This window comes from Trichosurus vulpecula, chromosome 7, assembly GCF_011100635.1.
Source record: "Trichosurus vulpecula isolate mTriVul1 chromosome 7, mTriVul1.pri, whole genome shotgun sequence".
NCBI classification, from domain to species: domain Eukaryota; kingdom Metazoa; phylum Chordata; class Mammalia; order Diprotodontia; family Phalangeridae; genus Trichosurus; species Trichosurus vulpecula.
The window spans coordinates 254,539,538-254,563,462 of record NC_050579.1 but is presented as its reverse complement, the minus strand read 5'-3'; the positions used below and the strand labels follow the sequence as shown (position 1 = coordinate 254,563,462).

General features: G+C 41.2%; 1 protein-coding gene and 1 pseudogene across 3 annotated transcripts; both read left to right on the top strand.

The window, feature by feature from the left end:
* Positions 1-4,141: 4,141 nt before the first annotated feature.
* LOC118855796 (cytochrome b-245 chaperone 1) lies at positions 4,142-23,224 on the top strand. 3 transcript variants are annotated; one of them, XM_036765815.1, is made up of 8 exons: positions 4,161-4,253; positions 4,418-4,528; positions 14,907-15,028; positions 15,280-15,321; positions 16,719-16,792; positions 17,940-18,036; positions 19,914-20,058; positions 21,662-23,224. In XM_036765815.1, the coding sequence occupies exons 3-8, from the start codon at positions 14,944-14,946 to the stop codon at positions 21,789-21,791; spliced, it is 573 nt and encodes a 190-aa protein (XP_036621710.1). In that variant the 5' UTR covers positions 4,161-4,253; positions 4,418-4,528; positions 14,907-14,943; the 3' UTR covers positions 21,792-23,224. The 3 variants fall into 3 exon arrangements, with proteins under 3 accessions (XP_036621708.1, XP_036621710.1, XP_036621709.1); XM_036765814.1 differs by having other exon boundaries at positions 4,415-4,528; XM_036765813.1 differs by lacking the exon at positions 4,418-4,528 and having other exon boundaries at positions 4,142-4,253.
* On the top strand, positions 10,981-11,488 carry LOC118857898 (annotated as a pseudogene).
* Positions 23,225-23,925: the final 701 nt, after the last annotated feature.

Here is a 23,925-nt window from a genome sequence, read left to right as displayed (position 1 = left end):
AGAATCGCCAAATCCCCTTATGTCTGACAATAATCTATTGGCTTTCCACTTTTCCTTCTACCTTCCCTTACTAAACCCTGCTCTTTGTCCACACTATGACTTTCAAGTCCTCAATCTCTCAGTTCCCTCCCAGGACATCACCCCTGCATTAGCCATTCTCTCCTTTTTCCCTTCAGGATGTTTTAGTGAACCAGCTCAACTCTACAATGTCCCCTTTTCTTGAGTCCCTAACTCCTTTATCATATCACCAATTGTACCCTACCAATCTTCAGCCTGGGATTGTTCTTAATCTCTTAATTTGCCTCCCCTCTGAAATGCTCTCTAATTTATCCCGTATGTACTTTGTATGTACATTGTTATTTTCATGTTTTTTCCCAGTAGACTATGAGGTCCTTGAGAGCAAAAAACTTTTTTGGGGGCCTTTCTTTCTATTCCCAGGCCTTTGCACAGTCTCTGTGGAAGTACTGTAACCAGCTGACTGGCCTGTTCCACCACCAGATCACTCCTCTTGTGCCCTTCAGATGTGAGATATCCTGTCTAATAGTCGATATTTCTTCAAAAACAAGTACCAGAAGCTTTTCTAGACCCACTTCTTGTTTCTTGTCTTTTTCTCTTTACTTTTCTCCTGGGTCATTTCTTTCTCTTGTTTTTGTATGAAAGGTAGAGGGATTCTATTTTTGGTTGTGCTCTTCCCATCCTTTGCTTGCTCTGTCCTAATATATTCACCTGCCCCCTTAGGGTTGAGAACACAGTTTTCCCAGTCCTGACAATGGTATGATTATTTTAATTCCAGGGTATCAGAAATGAAATGCTCAGAGCAAGTCTTCCCAGCATCTGAAGCATCTTGTCCTCCCTACTATTCTCCTCTTTGAACTAAGGGGTCATTGTGTCAGGGTCCTGCCAACTATATCAAATGCCATGGGCAGGTTAATAAATCTGATATTCTGACACAATAAGCATTCAGTTAAGTCCAATGCATTTATTCATTTACTCAAAGACTTGTTGTTTAGTTGTGTCTGATTCTTTGTGACCTTGTTTGGGGTTTTCTTGGCAAAGATACTGGAGTGATTTGCTATTTCCTTCTCCAACTCATTTTACAGATGAGGAAGCTATGCAAATACATAGTAAGTGTCTGAGGCTGGATTTGAACTCAGATCTTCCTGACTCCAGGGTTGTCACTCTATCCACTGCACCACCTAGCTGCCCCTTACTTAAAGAATAAAATACACGAAAGAATATATGGTTGTGTGAAGCTTTTTGTGTCTTCCTCCCCCTCCAAAGGCACACTTGTGACCCCAGGGTGTGATCTCATAGTTTTCTGTCTACTTCTAGCTGGAGGGCCTTCATATCTGAGAACCTATTTCCTCCTATTCCCCCATATGGCCACTGATTAAGTCCAACCCTTTAGGGATGTGTCTCTTGCCTCATTGCTCATCTTCTGTGACTGTGGAGAGGTGATATAATGCCACTTCTCATCCTTTCTCTGTATAAGTGTTCTATCTACACCATAGCTCTGAATTATTGTCATTTATTATTCTAGAGATGTTACTCTCCTACTCAATAAATTCTAATAGGCCCCTTCTGTTAGGTTTTCAAAATCTTTGACAACCTCTACTCATCCTACCTCTCCAACTTTGGTGTACAATACCCTCTTTCTAGCACTCTACCACCTGCCAGACTGGCCTTTGAGGCAGCTAGATGGCAGAGTGGACAGAGCACGAGGCCCGGAGGCAGGAAGCCCTAATTTGAAATTCAGTCTCAGTCACTTGCTAGTTGTGCGATCCTGGGCAAGTCACTTAACCTTTCTCCCTCAGTTTCTTCAACTGTAAAATGGGGATACTAATAGCACCTCCTTCCCAGGTTCAAAGAGATCATATTTGTAAAGCACTTAGTATGGTTACTGGCACGTAGTAGGCCCTTGTTTCCTTCGCTACTATTGCTCACATGTGACAACATGCTTTTTCAGTGGCCAACCTCCACACTCGGAATGTAATCCCTCCTTATCTTTGGCTCTTTAAATCCCTTGCATCCTTAAAAACTCAGCTCAAACACCACCTTCTACATGAAGTTTTACTTGATCTCTGGAACTGCTAGTAGTGCAGTTCCCTATGACAATTACCTCATATATTTTGTAAATTCACCTGTTGTTTCCCCTGGAAGACTATAAGCTCCTTGAAGGAAGGGAAATCTTTAATTTTTCTCTTTGTATCCCTACATGTAGGAGGTGCAACATCATGTTCTATGGTTGTTGTTGTTTGTCCCTCACTCTCAGAGAAAACCAAGACCACCAGGGAGGTGATGCCGGGACATGCAAGAGAATTGGATTTAAGTGAGGGAGGGCAGTGCAAAGTCACCAGCCTCACTTTATCCTTCAGAGCCATCTGGGACCAGTGGTGAAACGTAGATCAGGATGCCTGGAGATGGCCCTGGATGCAGTGGGAGACCTTGGTCTTTTTAAGCTAAGGTCTTTAACAGGTCTCAGTTTGACTGAAGCAATGCCCATTTGGTGATTGAGGCTAGGTAACGATGGAGGCAAAAGAGGCCTAGTTTGACTTCTCAAAAGGATCAGTCTGGGAGTGGTTTTCTGGTCATAAGAGAAACAATTGTTATCTACATTCACTCTGAGCCATCAAAATCCAAACAATGGGCCAGTGAGGCTTGGGCTGGGACCTAGCTGCTTGATAAATGCTTGTTCTATTTGGGTTTAAAGGTAGACAGAACCGTAACAGCCTTAGACTATCTCGTTAGGGTTTATTTTATATACTTGTAATACCTGAATAAGCCATTGAGTGTGGAAATGAATCAAAAGCTTTGTAATAATCAACAAAAGTGGTATAAATATTACATAGTCCTTTTAAGTGGCTTTCTCAATAATGAATTGTTCTTTAAATACCCTTTTCCTCCTAGGCCAGTATCCTGTCTTTTTTTGTTTACAAAATTTGGGGGTGATCAAAGGTATGAATACATAAAATACCTAAACATTGATATGGCCTGTATTCCAAGGGATCATTCATATTCTTTTGGTAATTAGTATTGGATGCCTTCTGTTAACCAAGTTGGATCAAATTTGCCTTCAAGAAGCTGGTGAAGTATATTGATAATAATTGATTGATAATAATAACACTACTGTAAAGTGCCGGTAATTATGAACCTTATCTTTCTTGCTGCTCTCCAGTTTTGTTTCCTAGTTGTCCTTTTTTTAAAAATCGCCCTCCTCGATACACCAACACTGCTTACTTATTATTACTGTTTCAGGCTGTAACTGGACTAAGTTCCAGGAACAGTAAACTATTATTTTATCTCAACTATCTATCTCTTTTAGAACCTGATTCTGGGGCTCTGGACACTAAGGGACTTAAATGTTTATTGAACAAATGACTGCATAACGACTATGAGGATCTCATCTTTTATTTGTACGGTGCTTTACCATTTTCAAAAGGTTTTATACGTATTACCTCAATTCCTTCTCATAAATACGAGGTGGGCGGGGAATATCCTTTCACTCAAAATGAGGAAACATGGTTACAGAAGGATTGTGACTCGCTGAAGGCTACGCAGCTCAAAGGTAATTAATGCGTGACTTCCGAGTCCGTATCTGACATTCCTTCTACAGCACCATTTTGTGAAAATGGCAGGAAAAAGAAGGATCTGAAGGCACCACTACCACACGGGGCAAGGTCACTCCACCCCACCCCCTCTCCCTTCCCAGCACTGTGCGCGTGAAGAATAAAAGGGCACCAAAGTGAGGAGCTCCCTGGGAGACCATCTTAACTACGACACATCAGCTTCTTTCACTACTACCCAGCCCCCACTTCCAGGCCTTCCGATCTAATTCCTGTAAAGTCGGCAAAGCCATCTTGGAATAGGGCAAAGTTTCCGCTCCACCGGCTTCTTAGGGCTGGCAAAGGGTCTCTGACAGTTGAAAAGACACCTTTTTCTGTTTCGCTTACTGAACCTCCAGCCAGTTGAAAGTATCTCCCCCCCTGTAAATTGTTTTGTTTTACCAGCTTTGGCATTCCTTCCACGTGTAGGGTTTATAAACCAATTTTTGCCAGAATGCAAGATGGCCATCACCGGTTCTTCTCCCCCGCCCCTTCCTCTTTTGTAACGGAAGTGAACCCTCTGGTCAGCTGTACGGCCCCTCACCCTCCCGGGCATGAATCAGGAAGTAACCTTCCCGCCCAGATCTCATTCAAACGGCTGCTTTCGTGCTGGTTCCTGGGGCTACTGCTTCTGCTGCCGTCTTCAACTAGGTAGGCGCGTTCTCCACCCACCTACTCTGCCGCTCTCCCCTGCCGTGCTGGGTAGGACTTACCGAATTCATTTTGCCAGAGTAATAGGGAAGTCGTGGATGAGTGAATGCACACGCCTCTAACTGGCAGGCATCTTCCTCTTTGCTGCCCTCTCTCCCCAGAAGCCGGAGGACGCTGGAGAAAAGAAAGGAAGAACTCTTGTCAGTGATGCAGGGAGCTGTGGGGGATCGGGCTTTCTTCTGCTGGCACCTCCGGAGCTCTGGCTGGTGGTAGGGGTGAGCCGGGTGACCCTAAGATCCGAGCTTTAAAACGAGTCCAGTCCCGTCACTTTACGGAGGCTCAGAAGTAGGCACTTGACGAGGACCACACAGCTAGTGTCAGAGCCGTTCTGTGTCACAAAGAAGCTTCTTGTGATTTTCCTTCTTCCTCCTCCTTACCCCCCATTCCCTGTAGAAATAGCGCAGATCCAAGCTCTGTTATCTCTGAGTCAGGTCAGTACAAGTGGTGTCACATTAAACAAAAAGCTGCCCTGGTCCAGTCCACATAGCCCACCAGTGTTTTGAATCAAGGAAGCCCTACTCAATTCATAATAGAAGATTTCCCTTTAGGCCATGGCTTTTTCAGGATACTGCTCTTTACTGATATCCACTGTACTAATAAATAACTTAGTGTCAGTTATTAACTGTGATGGATGAGTTAATGAGTATGGCTGAGTAAGTAGCTTCATAATTCTGTAGAAAAAAATGCAGTCTTAAAGGTTCTCCTCAAACATATCTTAAAATCACACCAGATTCTATGACAAATGCAACCTGAGTTCATCAAGTCAGACATGAAACAGAGACATACTCACATAAGGAATTCACTAGTGTCATCAAGGATACCTACACCAAGTCCAAATAGAAGAGTTCCTTATCATCCATGAAGTTCTCCAGATGTTCCTACTTTCTTTTTTTTTCTTTTTCACTTTACTATTTATTTATTGAAGACATTCAAATTCTCCCTTCCACCCCTCCTCCACCCACTGAGGAGGCAAGCAGTATGATATCAATTATTCATGTGAGATCATCAAAAAATATTTCCCTATTAGCCATGTTTTTTTTTAAAAAGCAAGAAAATAAAGTGAGAAAATTAGAAAAATTCTCCTGCTTTCATGTGACATTGTACGGATTCTTTTGAGCTCAGAAAGACCTTGTACTTTTAGCACTTTTGAGAAGGTACTTTTGAGTGAATTTCTTCCAGAATTTTGAAGTCATGGAAGAAGAGAAAAACTCACCTCATTCATTTAATGAACATTTGGGGAAACATCCAAAATCTTGAGATTATTTTTTCATAAGGGTCCAAATAAATTCTTTGATGCTTCTCCTCACTCTCTTAAACTTACTGCAGTCAGTTCATGACTGTTATTCAACTGAAACTTCTCTCTCCACAGTTACCAATGGTTTGCCATTTCATGCTTTGTGTTTATAACCCCATGGCCCAGCATTATGCCTTATTTAGTAATTGATTACCTCTTAACTGTGGATGTCCTCCAAGGCTCAGTCCTAGAGCATTCGGTATTTGATGCTGAAAGCAATAGAGAGCTCCTGAAGTTTATTGAGTGACACGGTCAGACCAGACCTTTAGGAAATCTGATGGCTGAAAACAGAAGATGTATTGGAATAAGGAGGGACTTGAGACAGATGACCCATCATTAGGCTACTGGAATAGTCCAGGCATGACATGATGAGGCCCTACATCAGAATGGTGGCGGTGTTGGAGGAGATGGGAGCATAACTGAGAGGTGTAACAAAGGTGCAACTGATGGACCTTGGCAACAGCTGGAATATGGGAGGTAAGAGATAGTGACGGCAACAGTCAAGAATAATTCCTAGGTTGCCAGCTTGATGGATTGAGAGGATGGTGTTACCCTCTATAGTAATAGGGAACATGGTGGGAAGTTTAGGGGGAAAGATAATGATTTGTGTTTTGGACGTGTTTAGTATAAGATTGGAGGTCCAGTTTCAGATGTCTGAAAGGCAGTTGGAGATGAGAGATTGGACGTCAGCTGAGAGTTTTGGGCAGATAGATAGATTTGAGAATCATTGGCATTATGGTAATTAAATCCATGGGAGCTAATGAGGTCACTATATTAAGTAATATAGAAAGAAGAGAAGACCCAGGACAGAATCCTGAGGAACACTTATGTTTAGAGGAAGTGATCTGGATGAGGATCTAGCAAAAGGGACTGAGAGGAAGTGCACATATACTAAGAGGAGAACCTGGAGAGTGATGTCTGTGTCCCAAAAATCTAGAGAAAAAGTATCGAGGAGGAGAGAGTGATCAACAGTGTCAAAAGGGCAGCCAGGTGGCCAAGTGAATAGAGTGCTTGGCCTGGGATCAGGAAGACCTGCGTTCGTATCCAGCTTCAGACACTAGTTGTGTGATTCTGGGCAAGTCACTTTAACTTCTGTTTGCCTCAGTTTCCTCACCTTGTAAAATGGGGGGTAATAATAGTGTGGCGGCTCCACGTGGAGTGGGGGTCAGAGTCAGAGACTGGTCCCCCCAGGGACATGAAAAACTGTTGCAGTTTCGTGGTGTGTTGGGGTGGAACTGTCTGAAAGAATTCAGTCAGACCACCTCTAATCCAAGTGCAGCATTTATTGAGGATTGACTCCCCTCAGAAGTGGGTTGGAACCAGCAACTTCAGAGAAAGCAAAATAGGGTAAAGATGCAATTACATAACACAAATTTATGACTATTAAAAAGGCAGGAGGGATTTGTTAAGGGATTAGGTAATGAGGAAGGGTCCCTTCTATGGTTTGGTGATCCAACATCCTGGTTGTGCTGCCCTTTGATTGTGGTCCTAATGGATGATGTGGTTGTGGTTGAGTACAAGAACACACCTGTTCAAATATGTGAATTGGGTCTGGGGGCAGTGGCTATATTGAGTCTGAGGGCCTGTGGTGTGGTTAAATCAGGACATGCCCTCTGTTCAATGGGTCCCATAAGGAAGTTTGAATATTGGGGTTTGGGGCAGCTTTATTAGGATTCCATCACTAGCACCTATCTCCCAGAAATAATAATTGTAAAGCACAGTATCTAGCACAAAGTAATCACTGTGTAAATGTTAGCTGCTATCATCGTCATCATCATTATTAAAGGCTTCAGAGAGGTCAAGGAGAAGGAGAATTGAGAAAACTAAGAGATCATTGGTAACTTTGGAAAGAGCAGTTTCTGTGGAATGATAGGGCTGGAAGCCAGATTGTAAAGGTTAAGAAGGAAAGAAATTGGAGGTACCTATTGAAGGATACCTTTGTTTAGCTATAAAGGGCAGAAGAGATAAAAGATGGAAGGATCAAGTAAGGGTTTTTTGAGGATGGGGGAGATATGGGCAGGTTTATAGGCAGTAGTGAAGTAGCCAGTAGACAGGGAAAGATTAAGAATAAGTGAAAGAGTGGGGATGACAGAGGGGGCAGTCTCTTGGAAGAGATGAGATGGAATGAGATCAGTTAACAAGTAGCCTTGGTAGAGAGTAAGTCACTTCATCATGTGAGAAGGGGTGAAGGAGGAGAAAGTGGCAAAAGGCTTCTGAGTGATGGCAGATGAGAAGGAGGGAGTTCACAGCAAATGGCCTAAATTTCTTTTTTCCTGTAAAATAATGAGGCAGAGATCTCAGCTGAGAGGAGTGGAGGACGGTGGTGAGGTTTGGAAGAGTTGTTGTGGAGAGTGAGACAATGAGTTGATAAGGGAGGTATAGTAGGTTTGCCTAGTGGCAGTAAGGGCCCAGATGAGGTTGTATAGCATACATTTGTAGCAATTTTCTCCATCTTTGTTCAGCTGCACAGGTGTAGGAATGAAGGTGAATCATGGAAGTGATCCAGGGGCATTGATAGGGCATAATTGGCGATACGATAAAGTGGGCTAGGGATCCAAGAGAGGACAGTGTAGAGTTGAATTAGTTAGTCAAGATGGGGAAAAGAGGAGAGAGTGGCTAGTGTAGAGGAAATGGCCTGGGAGATAATTGAGGGGTCAAGGGATTGTCTCTTAGATTTGCAACCTAGGCATCTTCTAATACTTCCCTCTTTTGTCTCAGTTACCTCACAGCAATTGCCAAATCCATTTTTTCTGCCTTCACAGCCTCTTTTGTATCTCTCCACTTTCACAGCTGCCACCATAGTTCAGGCTCTCATTACCCTTCGAGGTACCCTTTTAATTGGTTTCTGCTTCAAATCTTACCCCACTCTAATCCATCCTCCACATAATTGCCAGTGATTTTCCTAAAATGTTAGTTTGGCCATTTCACTCCTAGATGGCTCCCTATAAGAAGAGTCAAAAGTATATAGACTGTAATTTAAATAGAAGCAGAAATTTCTTCCTTTCACATAAAGTACCTAGTATACCTTCTCTCTGCAGTCTACTGGGCAGTTTAATTTTGATCACTCTTTTAATTCAGTTATCTCTGGAGGAAAGTCATTTTGCAAAGCCAGTTCTTTTTGTATTGACACCATGATGGAACCATACCCACTTTCCTCTTTGGTCTTTAAAAAATGCATCTATAATATATGTATCTATAGATTCATACATGTATATGTACATGTATGTGTACCCACACACATGCTTACACATATATACACGTTTTGGTGTTCATGTGTATACACACACACACACACACACACACATTCTTTTTTCATCTGTTCCAGGAATTCTAGTTGAATTTTTGCCCATGCTGTGTTTTTCTTTGCAGCTTTCCTTGTAGATTGATAGATTTTTTTGGACTCTTTCTCCTTTTCTGGGTTTGTGTCTTGAGTCTCTTTCATTTTAATAGGTCTTTATAGTGGGCTTCCTTTTTTTCTTTGACCATTCTTCCAGCTTACTTTCTGATTTCAGATTTAATGTCAGGACTGGCCTCTGTCACACTTCTGGAGGGAAAGGTTTGGGCTATTCCTGTTGGCTTTTTTCTTGGGATATTGAGTGTTGTGTTATTTTAGGATCTCAGGGACCTACAAGTTTCCAATGACCCCAAAATATCTGGATCCAGGGTCAGGTCTCACTGCTGTTCCTCTGTTCTGAGCTCTGCAAGTTCTTCACCTGGTTTTGGGGTCTCCCCCTATCAGCCAGCTCTGTTGGTTAAGAGTGGCAAAATTGTAGGTTCCCATTTTGTTTGTTATTCCTCTGCAGAGGAATTCGTCTGGGCTAGAGACCCTGTTCTATATGAGCCACATTGCAGCTGGTTTTTGAACGTCCTTCCTCCTTGGTATGCCACTCAAGGACTCCTTACTCAGTAATGCCTTCCTTGTGTACAGATCACCTTGTTAGTCATCTATGATCTGAAACTCTGTAATGGGACAAAGCTGCCATTTCATACCTGTTCCCATTGCAGTGCCTTGGAATGGTTCTGTTGGAGCCCCAGTATGGGTCTGGGACCTCCTTTTGCTGTAGTATACAGCTTTTCCCTTGGTGCTAGATTGGAGTACCGCTGGCCTGGCCCTATTCCCATTGTCAAGAGACCCTCTTGTCTATTTCCCTTTGCCAAGGTGGGCTGGACAGATGACTCACTATAACTTTTTCTGGTTTTTACAAAACATCAGGATTTGATCTGGTGCATTTTCTAGATCTGTTAAGAGGAGTTTTATAGAGAGCAGTTCTGCAACACTGGTTCCCACAACTCTGCCATCTTGGCTTTGCTTGTTAGCCCTTTGTAGTTGAAGAGGACCAAAATGATTATCCTGTGGTTTAAGGGCTGTGGGCAGAGCTTCTGGGCCCTCAGGAACAAAGTTCTGCAGGCTTTAGGTACTCCTGGAGTATCTTTGGTCAGAAGGCTGCCTTTCCTGACAGAGTCCCTTTCCCAGTGTTCACAGGGTTTTTATTGAATTTTTGCTCTGGAGAAAGGCACTACCTATGTTTCTTTTTGGATTTCTTGATCCTTACTCAATCTGGGGCCCTTTGTAGATCTTTGCTGGATTAGTATGTGGGACAGACGCTTCTCTGTGACCTTCCATGTTGCCATCTTAGTTGGAAGTCTACAAAGCTTTGATAGGTTGTTCCTTGGATGAACCCAATATTTTTTGATGGACCCACTAGTGCAATGGAAAGAAGGCTTGATTTCTAGTCAGAAAACCAGGTTCAAATCTTAACTCTACCACTTTTTACATGTACAACCTTGGGCAAGTAACTTAACAGCCTTACAGCTTTTTCCTCCACTACAAAATGAAGGGACATGGAGTAGATAACTTCTCAGTTTCCTTCCTACTCTGAATTTATTATCTATTGATATCTTTAAGATACCTTTCTTCTTGTCTTATAGGAGAGGGACTGAGGGAATATTGAGGCAAGGGGCGAAGTCACTGTGTTATCTCCTGGACTTTTAGAACATTAGAGCTAAAAGCACCTTGGAGACTAGTCCAGCTCCATCTTACAGTTAAAGAAACTGGAGCAGAGGTTGTTTGACTTGTCCAAAGTCATAGCTGGCTATCAGCTTTCTTGGGACTAGGACCCCAGTCTTCTTAGTCCTAGTGGTGTTTTGCTGCTTTCTTCATTAGCACCTAATAATAATGCCTAGTAGAATACCTAAAAAAGCAATTCTATCTTGCTATCTATCTTGCTGCTCTCTCACTTCGGTGGCGGCTTGCCTGATAGCCCTCCTGCCAGGGCAGGGGGCGGGGGAGCCTAGGCCCCAAAGTCCACTGTGATAGGGGTTAGCCATCCAGTAAAAAAAATTCCCATATGAAGAAGAAAGACTTTCTTCAATATGATGGATTCAGAAGCTCATGAAAAGAGGTGAAAAATCCTGTCTCCTCCACAGCAGGCTATATCACCTCACACAGTTAAGCACTATCTTTGTGGCTGCTGTGCAACCTTTAACAACATAGCAGTCCCATTCAGAAGATCCTTTTTCGGCAACAGCTGTATAGACTCAGAACTTGAGGTGCAATGCTTCAGTTACAGAAGGAGGCATTGTGAAATTTGTACAGAGGAATTCTGCCTTCATTAATGCAGAAGACTACAACGTTAGCACTTATGTTTGGTCTCTATGAAGATTTCTCTTTCATTCTCTGCCAGCATATCAGTTCTCCTGAAATTGTGACTCAAAGTGCAGCAGCTGTTCTGGCTGGTGCAACAGAGGTACTTCTTACACCTCTGGAATGTATACAGACATTGCTATAAGACAGCAAGCATCAAGATAGATTTACAAACACTTACCGTGCTCTCAAAGCTTTGAGATCCTATGGATTAGAGAATATTATCGAGGTAAATAACGTGGTTGAAATGATTGACATAAATCAGAATTTTACAAACAGAAATATCCTAAGAAAATTATTTTACCTATAAAAGAGGTACTAAATATTAAATAAAATAGCATTGTGAAAGCCAGAATGCACATATATAAATGAAGATGATTTTGCATCACACGAGACATCTTAAATTTGCCAAAAGGTTGAATGATACCTGTGTGAATCATTTAGCCATCTGCTTTGTTTTGGACTTTAAAAGAAGTAATGGTGGGCTAGGTAAGAAGTGTTAATCAATGCATTTTTAACTTCAGTATAATTGGCTTGCTGTAAGACTTTTGAAAAGGTTCTTTTATACCTCCTGTGCCAATCCCTCAGACTCACATCTGACTAAAAGTGGATAGAAAAGTGTGGACAAGATGGAGTTGACTATACCAACCAGCTGCCTGAAGGCACTCTTAGAAAATTTGCAGATGACAAAAAATTGGGAGGAATATTCTGATTGACATACTAAGGATCTAAAAAGGTGACCCACATGGGCTGAAAGTAATATGAAACTTAATAGGGATAAACAAACTGGAAAAGACACTGAAGAAAACAAGAATGATGATCACCTAGACTAAATTTACACTGGGTTCTGTGCTTAAGACAAATTTGAAGGTGTCAAGTCTCAAGATTCATGAAAATGTCTTGGAAAAAATATTTGTCCTGACCAGGTGTTGGAAAATTCTGGACTCAGAATCAGGAAGACCTGAGTTCAAACTTAGCTTTAGACCCTAAGCTATAAGACCTTGGGCAAACCACTCTGTCTGCCTCAGTTTCCTCATCTGTAAAATGGTAATCATTGTTGGGAGGATCAAATGACATTCCTAAAGTGTTTTGCAAACCTTAAAGTTTAAACCTATATATTCTAGGATGTTAAAAAGGTGACCAAAAAGAGAATGTTAGTAATTACCCACGTGCCACTTTTCCATCTCCACTAAAATTATATGAGGATAATTTGTATACATATTGACAGCATTCTTTAAGGTTTGAGAAAGGAACAGGAAGACTAAACCATTTTATAGAATGACCACATCTTTAAAGGCACACTATTCAAAGGTGCAAAGACTACAATGAGCTCATTGTACTTACTGTTTATTGATTATAAAAAGCATTTGATTCAGTACAGGAAAAATGCCACTTTTTTAAAGGCAAGAAAAAAACTAACTGGATCAAGAATGATTGTTCAGTGGCAGCTAGGTGGCGCAGTGAGTAGAGCACCAGCCCTGGAGTCAGGAGGACCTGAGTTCAAATGTGATCTCAGACACTTGACATACTTATTAGCTGTGTGACCTTGGGCAAGTCACTTAACTCCAATTGCCCTGTCTTCCTCCCTCCAAAAAAAAAAAAAGAATGATTGTAGAGATGGATGGATAGGACATAGAACTGGTCCATTTATCTTGGATAGACACTGCATAGACTTGGATAGACCATAAGCTTGGTCTGTAGTTGAACAAGAGCAAAACAGGCTAGACTGTATTTGAGAAATGCAAGATGGTTTTTTCAGTGACCCCAGGCTTCTCGCTGAAACAAAGGCCCATTCTTAAAAACAGTATTCTCCTGATGATACTGTATGACTGATTGGAAAATGGGGGTCCCAGAAAGGGTAAAGAAGAGGGACACAGTGAGCATAAGCAAGCAACAACACATCAGCAAATGAATTGTGCCTAGGGATGTAAGATGTCATTGGACAAATATACAGCTAGGAAAAAATAGGTCTGTCATATAGCAAGAACAAAGACAACATTGTCAAGCTAAAGGCCTATGGGGAAAGAAATAGGCCGAGTCACATAGACTATGCAGGCGTGGTATGACAGGCAATAATAACATAGATGATAATCGTCAAAATGCCTGTGTAGTTCTGTATCGCAAAGTATATGAGACTCTCCACGTAGAAGGTAGAAGTAAACCATTTGTTCAGACACCAGAGAACCAGACCCCACAAACCATTTATCCAGGCTATCACAGCAGTAAAACATCCCACACACAATATAACAACCTGGAGCCTCGCCATCCCAAAACCTCTCAGACCCCCTGCTGGGGTCTTCCCCAAAACAAACTCACAGTACAGCTAAGTCAGCCTGTTCAGCTTTAACAATCACAATGGTGGCCATTAGCAGCCAGGACTGCTCTGTCTGTCTCTCTCTCTCTCTCTCTCTCTCTCTCTCTCTCTCTCTCTCTGTCTCTCTCTCTCTCTCAGCATTTTCTGTGACATAACTTCCTTTTCCTGTCAAGAAGCTCTTCCCACCACATGTAACTTAGGCTTCCTGTAACCTAAGCAGGTCACATGGCCTATTAATGGGTGGGAAAGATCTTCAAATCTAAATTGCTACTACACGTGGATAAATTAGGATTTGCCTTGTTGTAAGGGAGTACCCGCACTGATGAGATCATAGATCTACCCAAGTAAATGTAAAGTGCTATGTTGGATTTTTTATCATTTGCACAAAGTGGGGAAGGTGAGGCTACACACAAGTTCATGTGAAAAAATACCTGGAGATTATTTACTGCAAGCCTAATTTGAATAAGAGTATGATGTGGAAGCCTAAACAAAAACCTAGTGCAATCAAATTGAGTTAATAAGAATGTGGTACCCAGAGTAAGAGAGATGATCATTTTGTCTTCATGCTCTGGCAAGTCCTTACCTTTAGTGTTTGGGGCTAGACACCAAATTTTAGGACATTGACAATCTGGTATATCCAAAGGAGAGAAATGAGGATAGTGAGAAAACTAAATAATATCCACAGGAGATTATTACTGGAAATGTTTATTAGCATGGGAAAGAGAAGACTTGGGGTGGCGGGGAGAGGTCAGAGCTGATAGTTTCAAATATATGAAAGGACTGCCATGTGGAAAAGGGAATAGATTTGTTTTTGTTTGGTCTCAGAAGGCAGAATTATGTAGAGGAGTAGTCAGTAAGAGTTTGAAGAAAGAATTCAAGCTAAAGTCTACTAAACCAGTCTACTTTAAGAACGTGTATTTTGCATCACTGGAGACCTGCAATTAGGCCAATAGCCTACTCAACTGAGATGTTTTAAAAGGAGATTCCTTCTTAGGTTGTGACAATGATTCTTCCAATTCAAGTGAGGGGAGAGAATATTCTTTAAATCATTCAGCCTCTACGTAATGCTATGAAGATTATTCATTTTTAAATCTTAGTTTGAGGCATAGCATCTCTCTAGGTTTTTTCATTACTTGGCATTTCTTGTGAGAAAGATGACCCTGTATCTTCCCTGTGTTATAGAATGCAGAAAACAACATTAAAACAATGTATTAAATAAACTAATTAACTTTGGTTGAAATAAAAAAGCAATTGAAGAGCGCTTAACCATAAAATGACTAAATATTTCTTTGATTATTTGGCAAGATCATTTCTATCTAATTCTGTATTCTTCTCAATCAGCCTTTTCTTACCTTGGGAGTAGTTCTAGAAGCCAGGAATGTATATGCAGGTAGAGACCCGAACTGGCTCCCTTCTTCATCTGAAGAGGTCTCCTGGTATCCGATCCTGGTCTCTTCTTGTAGGTAAGCCCAGTATACCTGGCTCTGAAATGGAAGTGCCTTTCCCTTCTTCCACCTACTTTCCTTTTCACTACTCACACCTTCCCTCACAAATGGGAAGGAGTTCTTTGTTCAGAGCTGTTGCTTCCTACCTTCTATTTGTAAGTTCTATGGGGGGAAGGAACAGAACTATCTGATATTAATCTTCTGGTGGGTGACTAGAGACAATCTGGGGCATTAGTTCTAACTAAAGTTTTTTATTTTTCTTGTTTCAGGGATCTTGTCCATTGGCTTGGCAGCTGCATACTACAGTGGAGGTACAATGGCTGTGTTGCTGCTTGTTAAGAATTTCTTTGGGATTTTTTACTTTCTTCCCTCTTGACTTTTCACTGAGGTTTTTCCAACTTTTTAATCTTTATCAGTGCTGACCTCTTCTGCTTCTCCATTTCATAATAATCAGATCATTAGTTCAGTCAACAAGTTTTTATTGAGTGCCTTCTGAGCAGGCTTTCCCAGTTCCTGACTCTTCAGCCTTTAGTTGTATTTTCTGTCATGTCAAACTCAAGTGGAAATGGAGGCCATTAATCTATACATAAGGATCCATATAGGCTGCAAATTGACTTAGTTTTAAAATGTAATATTATCTGTTTTTATGTTTTTATTTGTTTTGTTAAGTATATCCTATTTACATTTTAATCTGTCTTGTCACACCTGGGAGTGTTGTGGGCCTGTGAGCTGCATATTTGTCACTTCTGTTGTACATCCTCAAGAATGTGACTAACTTGGCTCACCACCGTTGTATTTTGTTTCCCATTAATAATTATTTGACATCCATTGGTATGGGATGCTTAAAGATGAATTTTAATTTATCCAGGAGGGTTTTAATGAATTTATGTGTTTTAATACTCTTTTCCCCCTCTCCTTGACCTACATCATTGTTGGGATTAGAAGCCTAGTGTTCTTTTTCTGGCTGGAAACTGGCCTATGTGTGATGTAACTCTACGTTGGTATGCTTTGACTCTCTTCTTTCCTTGGAATTATCCAGATAGCTTCACAAGGAGCCTGAGTCTTAGACCTTAAGGGCATTTCTGCTGATAATATCATAGATTCGTAGAGATAGAAGGGACCTTAGATATCATCTATTCAAACTAGTTCATCCTAATAAGAAATAAGGCCTGGAGAGGGGAATTGACTTGCTCAGTATTACACCTTAGCAGTGCCAGGTCCAGGGTCTTGTCCCTTGGTACGTTGTTTTTTGCACCCTACTATACATCCAAACATAGAACTGGACATGTATGAGACTAAATAATTACAAATTTTTCTTTTGGTTTTAAGTAACAAGTTCAGTGCTTTAGGTTCCAGCGTTCTTAGAAATCCTTTAAGCTCATCCAGATGTTGAAAGGAAGTTACTTAGACATGTACTGTGTAATCTCCAGCATACAGAGTAGCTCGTCTGCAGGCCACGTGGAGTTGGTTAGGAATAGGACATCAGCCTTTAAGACCCACAGAGGATTTTCCCTCCCTCCCTCCTTCCCCGCTTCCCCCATTGAGTGTAATTGCTCCTGCTGTTTAGGAAGGTACTGTGGTGGTAACCCCGCTATGGAGTGGGTGAGGGGAAACTTTTCTGTCTTTCTGGGCTTGTTTGCTTTCAGGTTATTGTTGGCTTCTCCTTTTTGCCATTCATAGCTAACTACTCTGGGTATTTGCTTTCTAGATAATCTAGGCTGGAAATTCTTCTATGTCACAGGGTGTCTATTTGTGGCGGTGCAGAACTTAGAGGACTGGGAGGTAAGGGCTAAAGTGAACAGAGGCGGTTGATGGAAGAATTGGGTGGGAGGCTCCCCAGGGCAAGAGAAAAGCCAAATGCTCTGGATTAAGGGTTGGAAGGTCATTAGTGACTGAGGGATATCATAGAAGATTTCATGAAATAGGGGGTGTTTGAGTTGGGCATTTTAAAGGTTGGGTAGAAATTTAGCAGATGAAGAGGGGAAGGGAGGGCAGTCCCAGGATAAAGACACTGAACATAACAGTAAGCATTAGGGGACTAGGGAGTAACCTAGTTTGGCTAGAGCACAGTGTGTGTGGAAATATGCTTGAGGGTCCTATAACTTCTTAAGAATCCTCCTTCATCATTGTTACTGTTTTTAGTGGCAGTTAGGATTAGAGGATGCCCATTAATAAATCTGGGGCTATGAGAATCTGTATTGTGCTGTTGTACAGCTTTTACTCTAACCTAAGAATAGGTTTCAACAGTGATCAAACTCTGTGCCCTAAGACACTTCTTCCATGTCTCAAGGAAAGGTGCTCCTTTTGAGATGTCAGGCCAGCATGCCTCCTAGTACCACCAGTCAACTTCTGATGATTTTCCTCAGAGTTCTTTTTACTCGTGTTAGAGGATGATGCTTGCCTTCTTCCTCAGGGAAGGGTAGATGAAGTATTAAGAGAGAGCTAGGGCAAGTGCTGAATATTCTCTCCCAAATCATTAAACCTATCTGGTGGTTTGAGAGCTGCAGTTCTGTCCTTATCTTCTCTGCTGAAATCCACATTGCTCTCTGATATCCTGGTAGTTTCTATTGTTTCTGCAACAAGGACGATTATGCTGGCTTTGGTTCCTTTTGCAATTCCCAAATTAAGGGAATCAGACTTGTAGGAGAAAGTTTGGCTTTGTTAAGTCAAGGTGTTGGGATTTTGTCTGGGGTGGGTGGATGAAGGATATTTTTCAAGTGCTTTTCCTTATTATTCCCCTCTAAGAAATTTGTTTGCTTTTAGAGTGGAAAATAATGTCTGACACCAGGAAATCTGCAGTGAAGTTGAAGGATTAGGGAGATAGTATGGGACTGGGAACTGTTAGTCATAATCATTAAGTAGTAGGGGATAGTTTTATTTCTTTTCTTAGTGTGTTTGCTGAACTCAAGACCTTGTGTTATTTTTCCAGGAAGCCCTATTTGACAAGACTACTGGGAAAATAACCTTGAAAACATTCAACCTCTATAAGAAAATATTGACAGCTTCTAGAGCATGCCATGAACAAGGTAAGGGTTGTATTACATATGCTTAATTAAGTATTAAGTATTGGAGTGTGATACAAAAGGGACACTTTTGTTTATTAAAGAGTCTTTTTCCATTGGCTAATCTAGAATTTTCAAATTTAGATTTTATTGAACAAGGTAAATGGAAGTCCTTAGGCTCACAGATTGGGCAGAAGTTCACCTGGTATTTCCCCCTCTTTTAGAGGTGAGGGGCCTATGGCCCAGAAAAGTAAGGGACTTGTCCAAGGTCACATAAGGAGTAAGTGGCAGAGTGAAGATTCAAATCCAGATCTTCTGACTCCAAATATGTTTTTTCTACTGCACCACATGGCCTTCCATGTTCTTAGGTATTATGATTTAGTCTATGAAAACAAGGTCTGAAAACTATTCTTTTACAGCAGTATAAAATTTCTAAATCCAGTTTGGCCATTGTCTCTTTTTATTTTTAGGAACAAATTGTAATAGCACCGAAACTGCTTGGATATTATTAACCCCACAGTCAAAAATGAAACTCTTTGAAGATAATGGACATTATTAACCCTGTAGTCAACAGTTATCTCTTTTTTTTTCCCCTGTTCTATAGAGACCTTGATGGCTCCCAGGCACCTGGCTTTAAATGTTGTCTAGATAAGTTTCTGATGCCATGTTGAGCTCATATTGCTTTGCAAAACAGAACACTGTAGCCATGGGGGCATTAGAACCTGGAGGACACTTAATGGCATGTTAAAGTTTCCTTTAGGAATCCTAATATCTATCAAGAATTTAGAGGCAAGGGGATGAGAGAAGAGATCATATGGCCCAGCCAGCTTAGTATCTATCTCATTTCAACCTTGTAAATTTAAAGAGCAAATGAGAAAGGGGCAAAAGAAACTCTGAGCCTTGCTGTAACTGTCCTTTGCTGAGGGAATGTCCTGGTTCCTGGTTGTGTGTCTTTTCAGGTTGACTCTGTTTTGGAATCCAGTTTCTTGCTAACTCATCATAATAGTTCATTTAGGATAACTTCAAGCAGTTTTGTTACACCATATGCACTAAATCCACTAGTTTAGAACCTTCTTTCCTTCTTTGTACCCATCTAGTGAGGCTGAGCTTTGATAATCATGAACAGGTAAAGTATATTCAGGTCCATTGACTATCCTTAGAGGCCTTGTTTAACCGTCTCATTTTACAGATAAGGAAACAGTCCCAGAGTGGTTAAGTGACTTCCCCAAGGTTGTAGATTTGTAATTTGAACCCAGGTCCTTTTACTCCAAATGTGATGTTCCTTCTAAACTCATGGAGGAAGCTGAAACAAATGGAACAAATAAAAAGGCTGTCTAACTAGTACACATGCAATTGGAAATCAGAACCAGATTTGTTCCTCTATGCAAGAATAAGTCAATTATGATCAGTGGTTTCTAGGGAGGCTGTTGCTTTGTGCTGTAATACTATTGTTTTGACTCCATGTTCGGGGGAATATGAAGCAGAATCCTCTGACACACATTGGCCTGAAGACACTGCATATTATTTAACAGATTGAGAAACAAAGGTTGGTGAATATTTCCTGTTCCTAGGTACTTTCCAATGACTGAATTTCTTCAAACCACAGAATCTCATCATGTTATTGATGTAAAGACCTTTAGAGATCAGATAATCCAACCTTCTCATCCACTGTTGAAGAAACTGAGGTCCAGGGGGGAAATGACTTGCATAAGGCTTTCTGTCAAGCTGATGTAGAGACAGGAATGGGATTCAGTGCTGCTGATTCTCTTGTAGTTGAGTGAAATATGTTTACATGGAGTTTATGAAAGCTTCAATTTGGAGATCGTCTGCCATTATTATTCTGTGGGATTTTCTGAGATTTGACATTCTTATATGGCTGTTAACTGTTCTTGTCTTTTCAGTGGTGGTTGGACTGAATGATATTCAGGATGTGAATGTCATAGAGGAGAAAGTTCGATATTTTGGGAAGGGCTATACAGTGGTACTTCGGTTTGCAACAGGCTTTTCCCATCCTCTTACCCAGAGTGCAGTGATGGGTCATCGGAGGTAAGACAACAGTGTCTTGGGAATGGGGTGTGGCTAGGGGCAAGTGGTGAACTGTCAGTGATATTTAGGTTATATATTTGTCTATAACAGCTTAGAACCTGTTTTATTTTGGATCCTCTTTCAAGTTACTGATAAATGAGTTCCTGTTTGGGTCATTAGTGCCCACATCCTAGGATCATGGGATTTAGAGTTAGAAGGAACTTTGGATTCAAACACCTAGTTTTACATATTATAAATAATTTAAGGTCCATAGAAAGAAAGTTACTTTGGTGAAGGTCACACAGTAAATAACTGAACCAGCATTTGAATCTAGATTCTTTGACCCCAAATATGATGCTCTTTTAAATATACCACACTGCCTTGTTTAAAATCATGGCTACTGGTAATAACTTCAGACTTTCTGGCTGCCCCTGAATCATTTTTTTTTTGTGCTTTGTAATTTATTCCAGTGGATGTGTCTTTTGGATCCCTTCTAGGATAGACTGTGCTGGGAAAGGGTAGTGTTAGAATAGCTTTTTCTTGGGGCTTTCCATTAGGTGACTTCTTGTTACTAAACTATCACCATTTTACATTCTTCAGAAACTGAAGGCCAAGCAGTAGAGACATCTGAATCAAGTAGACCAAAATTGGCCTCAGCGCTATCTGGTTAGATGGTATGCAGTCTTTCATTTGGGCAAAGAAACTAGGAATGATGAAGTGCTTAAGCATTAGCTTTGTATATGAGCCAAGGGCTTGGCACTGCTTATAGTAACAGAAACCTGTATTTCTTGATAGAGCCTTAGTGAAGCTGTGTTGAAAGCTAAATTAGAGTGTGGTTACACAATCAACTCTAAAGCTGTCATCTCCTTGGGTAATTTCAAGTCAAATATGCTTTTTATATTCTCTCAAACAACTTTTTGACTCTTTAGGGCCTGTGTCTATTTGTGCAATAAGGTGTGCTGGGTCAAGAGAGATATTGAAAATGACTCTTTTCTACTTCATGATTCCTTTTTCATTACAAAGCTTTTATTCCTTGAGGCCGGTCCTAGCATTGACCTGCAGTGTTTCCAAAGTTGACACATAGTGGAGTCTTTATTTGCTTCTAAACTATTCTAAAAAGGAAGAAATCAATGGGTAGTGGTACCTTATTTCCTTTGAGGTTTACTTTTGACTATAACCTTCCTGTCAAATAACCTATAGATTGAAAGAACCTTTTTATCTGAAAAATTTACTCTGTTAGAAGTCCAAAAGGCTTCATAGCCAGTTTGGGCTCATATTTTGTATCCTCCCTCCTTTCCGATGTATGGGGAAACTGAAACACTTTGGACAAGTCACAGCCAGTAGCAGAGCCATGAGCATTTCCACCCTCAAAGTTTGCCTGCTTCTTGAGGGTATTATTTGTGGTAATGTGAATCCTACAGATTGAGGCAAGGAAAAGTAAGAGAGAGCAGAATAGAATGAAAAGGAGATGGGGTATTGGAGGGATTGGGGGTGAAGAGTGAATCTGCTGCTTCAGTTTTCCTGGACTGTTATGTTTGTGTGTAAAGGATTTGGGTATGGTCTTATGTGCCTTGGTATAACTTGAATTCTTCCCCTTCCTTCTTCTTCTCACTCCTTACTTCAGTGACGTGGAAGTAATTGCCAAGCTTATCATCAACTTTCTGGAGCTGCACAAGCCAAAGAGCCCCAAAGACTTGTCCCAGAGCAGTGACACTGAGGCCAGTGATGTGGATGACCCCAGGCAGCAGAACTAAGTTTGACAGGGCAGCCTGAGCCACTGAGTCTGGCGGCCCTGTTCCTCCTGCAGCTTTTCATACTTCCTTCTTCCCTCCCTTTTCCCAGGACAGCTTGCTTGGCTATATTTGGTTTTTACATTGATGCGGGTTGCTAGCAGAGGGGTCTGTGTTTTGTTTCTGCTTCTCTGACAAACCTCCCCCTCACCAGATTGGACCTTAACCCGCGTGGCCATTTGTTGAGTTTGTCCCTTCCTTCTTAATTGTTGGGTATGGAGTCACAGAACTTAAAAGGACCTTAGAGACTGTCCAGCCCTCTCATTTTATAGAGGAGGAACCTGAGGCTGAAAAAGGGGAAGTGATATTCCTTAGGTCACACAGCTTAATAAATGGAAGAGCTGATATGTGAACCACATCATCTATAACTCCGTTGTTCTTCCCACTAGATCATGTTGCCTTAGGCCACTCTCTCGGGGGTGGGAGATTAGGCTGATAGGTCTCCTCAGCCACTGGTCAGTTTTCCTCACCTAGAGTACCTGGAGAAGTCTAGGCAAGAAGGCTCTTTTGAGATTTTGCTTCAGAGATAAGAAACATGAAGAAATACAAAATGAAAAAAGGAATGAGATTTGGGGAGGAACGTGAATGTCAACCATTTGAAGTTACTTCTGTTGAGCAGGAATTCCTAACCTGACATCCATGGACTCATGGATAGATCTCATGGGACATCTGAACTTAGATGGGGAAGAAAAAAAATTACATATCTATTTTCACTAGCCTGTAATTGAAATTTTAGCATTTCCTTCAATTTTGAATTTTTTAAAAAGCCCAGTATTCTAAGAGAGGAGTCCACACTGCATACTTCGCCACACTGTCAAATGAAGTTCCATGAAACAAAAATACTTAGGAACTGGTCTAGAAGCATTTGAATGTACTTAAAATCACATCTACAAAAATTGCTGCCTCATTATGGGACCAAGTGAGGCAGCTGGTAACGTTGGTTGTTAAATATTTAATTATTTCTATGAAATTTTAGGGAACTAACAGCCCCAGCCCTTGAGAGAGGGGCTTGAAGTGGTTACGTGGCCGTCGCTGGTTGGACATTCTGTTCTTTGGGTACCTTTTAAATATTTTGTCTCAGGAAATCATGAAACAAAGCCTTATCCCAGCCTCCTTGATGTTTCTGCCCAATTGGAGAGCACAACTGTACAAGTGCTTAAATTAAAGGGTCTTATGAGAGGCCAGAAGTCTCAGCTTTATACCAGCCATAGATAATGAAACCCTGCAAATGAACAGGCCAACTGAGAAATGAGATCTCTTTATACCTCCAGCTCGTGTCCCATCTCACTAAAGAGGCTGAATGGAGTTTTGGGTGGGTATATGTAGCTGCAGGCTGTGTCTAACTGTGGAACTACATGTGTTTTGGAGATTATAAATAAATGAGGAAGTTTTTCAGAGCTCTTGAGGTGTTTTCCTGCTTCCTTCATATTCTTAACAGCATCTGCACTTTTCTAACTAGCCTGTCTTTCTTCTGTCTATGGTGAACCAAAGGGATAGAGTATAAACTGGAGCTTGCAACACATGTCTTGTGAGGGGCCTCCTTAGTGCATCTAGCTCCAACTTATTGTAAATAGGTCTCACAGATCGGTTATCATGTAGAATCCTTCCTGTTAGATATGTTCCCACTAGGGAGACGCTGGCTGCTGGTTGCATGCATAAGTATATTTGATATATCTCAGGTCTCATTTTGAGATGTGTTTTTGCCAACTGTAAAATCTGAAATCAGACAGTAACCCTTCCTTCACTTGTCCTTTACTTCTTCGGCTTCAAAACTACAAGGCTTGTGAAATGAGTTTTTAGCCTAAAGAAATTTTAGTCAGTCCGGAGGGGAAGCCATTTTAGATAAACAGCAGAGAAATTGATCTTTGTTAATTCATGTCAGATTCTAAAGATTCATTTCCCTGAGTTACCTTTTTTACTTTCACCATTTCTAATAAGCTATTTGGGGAAACTTGTATGTGGGATAGAACTGTCTGGCCAGTGGGCCCAAGCCCAGAAAAATGGGATGAACTGTTGGCCATGAGACTGGTGGCTTCTGGGAAATAAGAGTTTGAAAGTTCAGTCCCTGAAGTAGCATAAGCTCAGACCATGCTTTGAG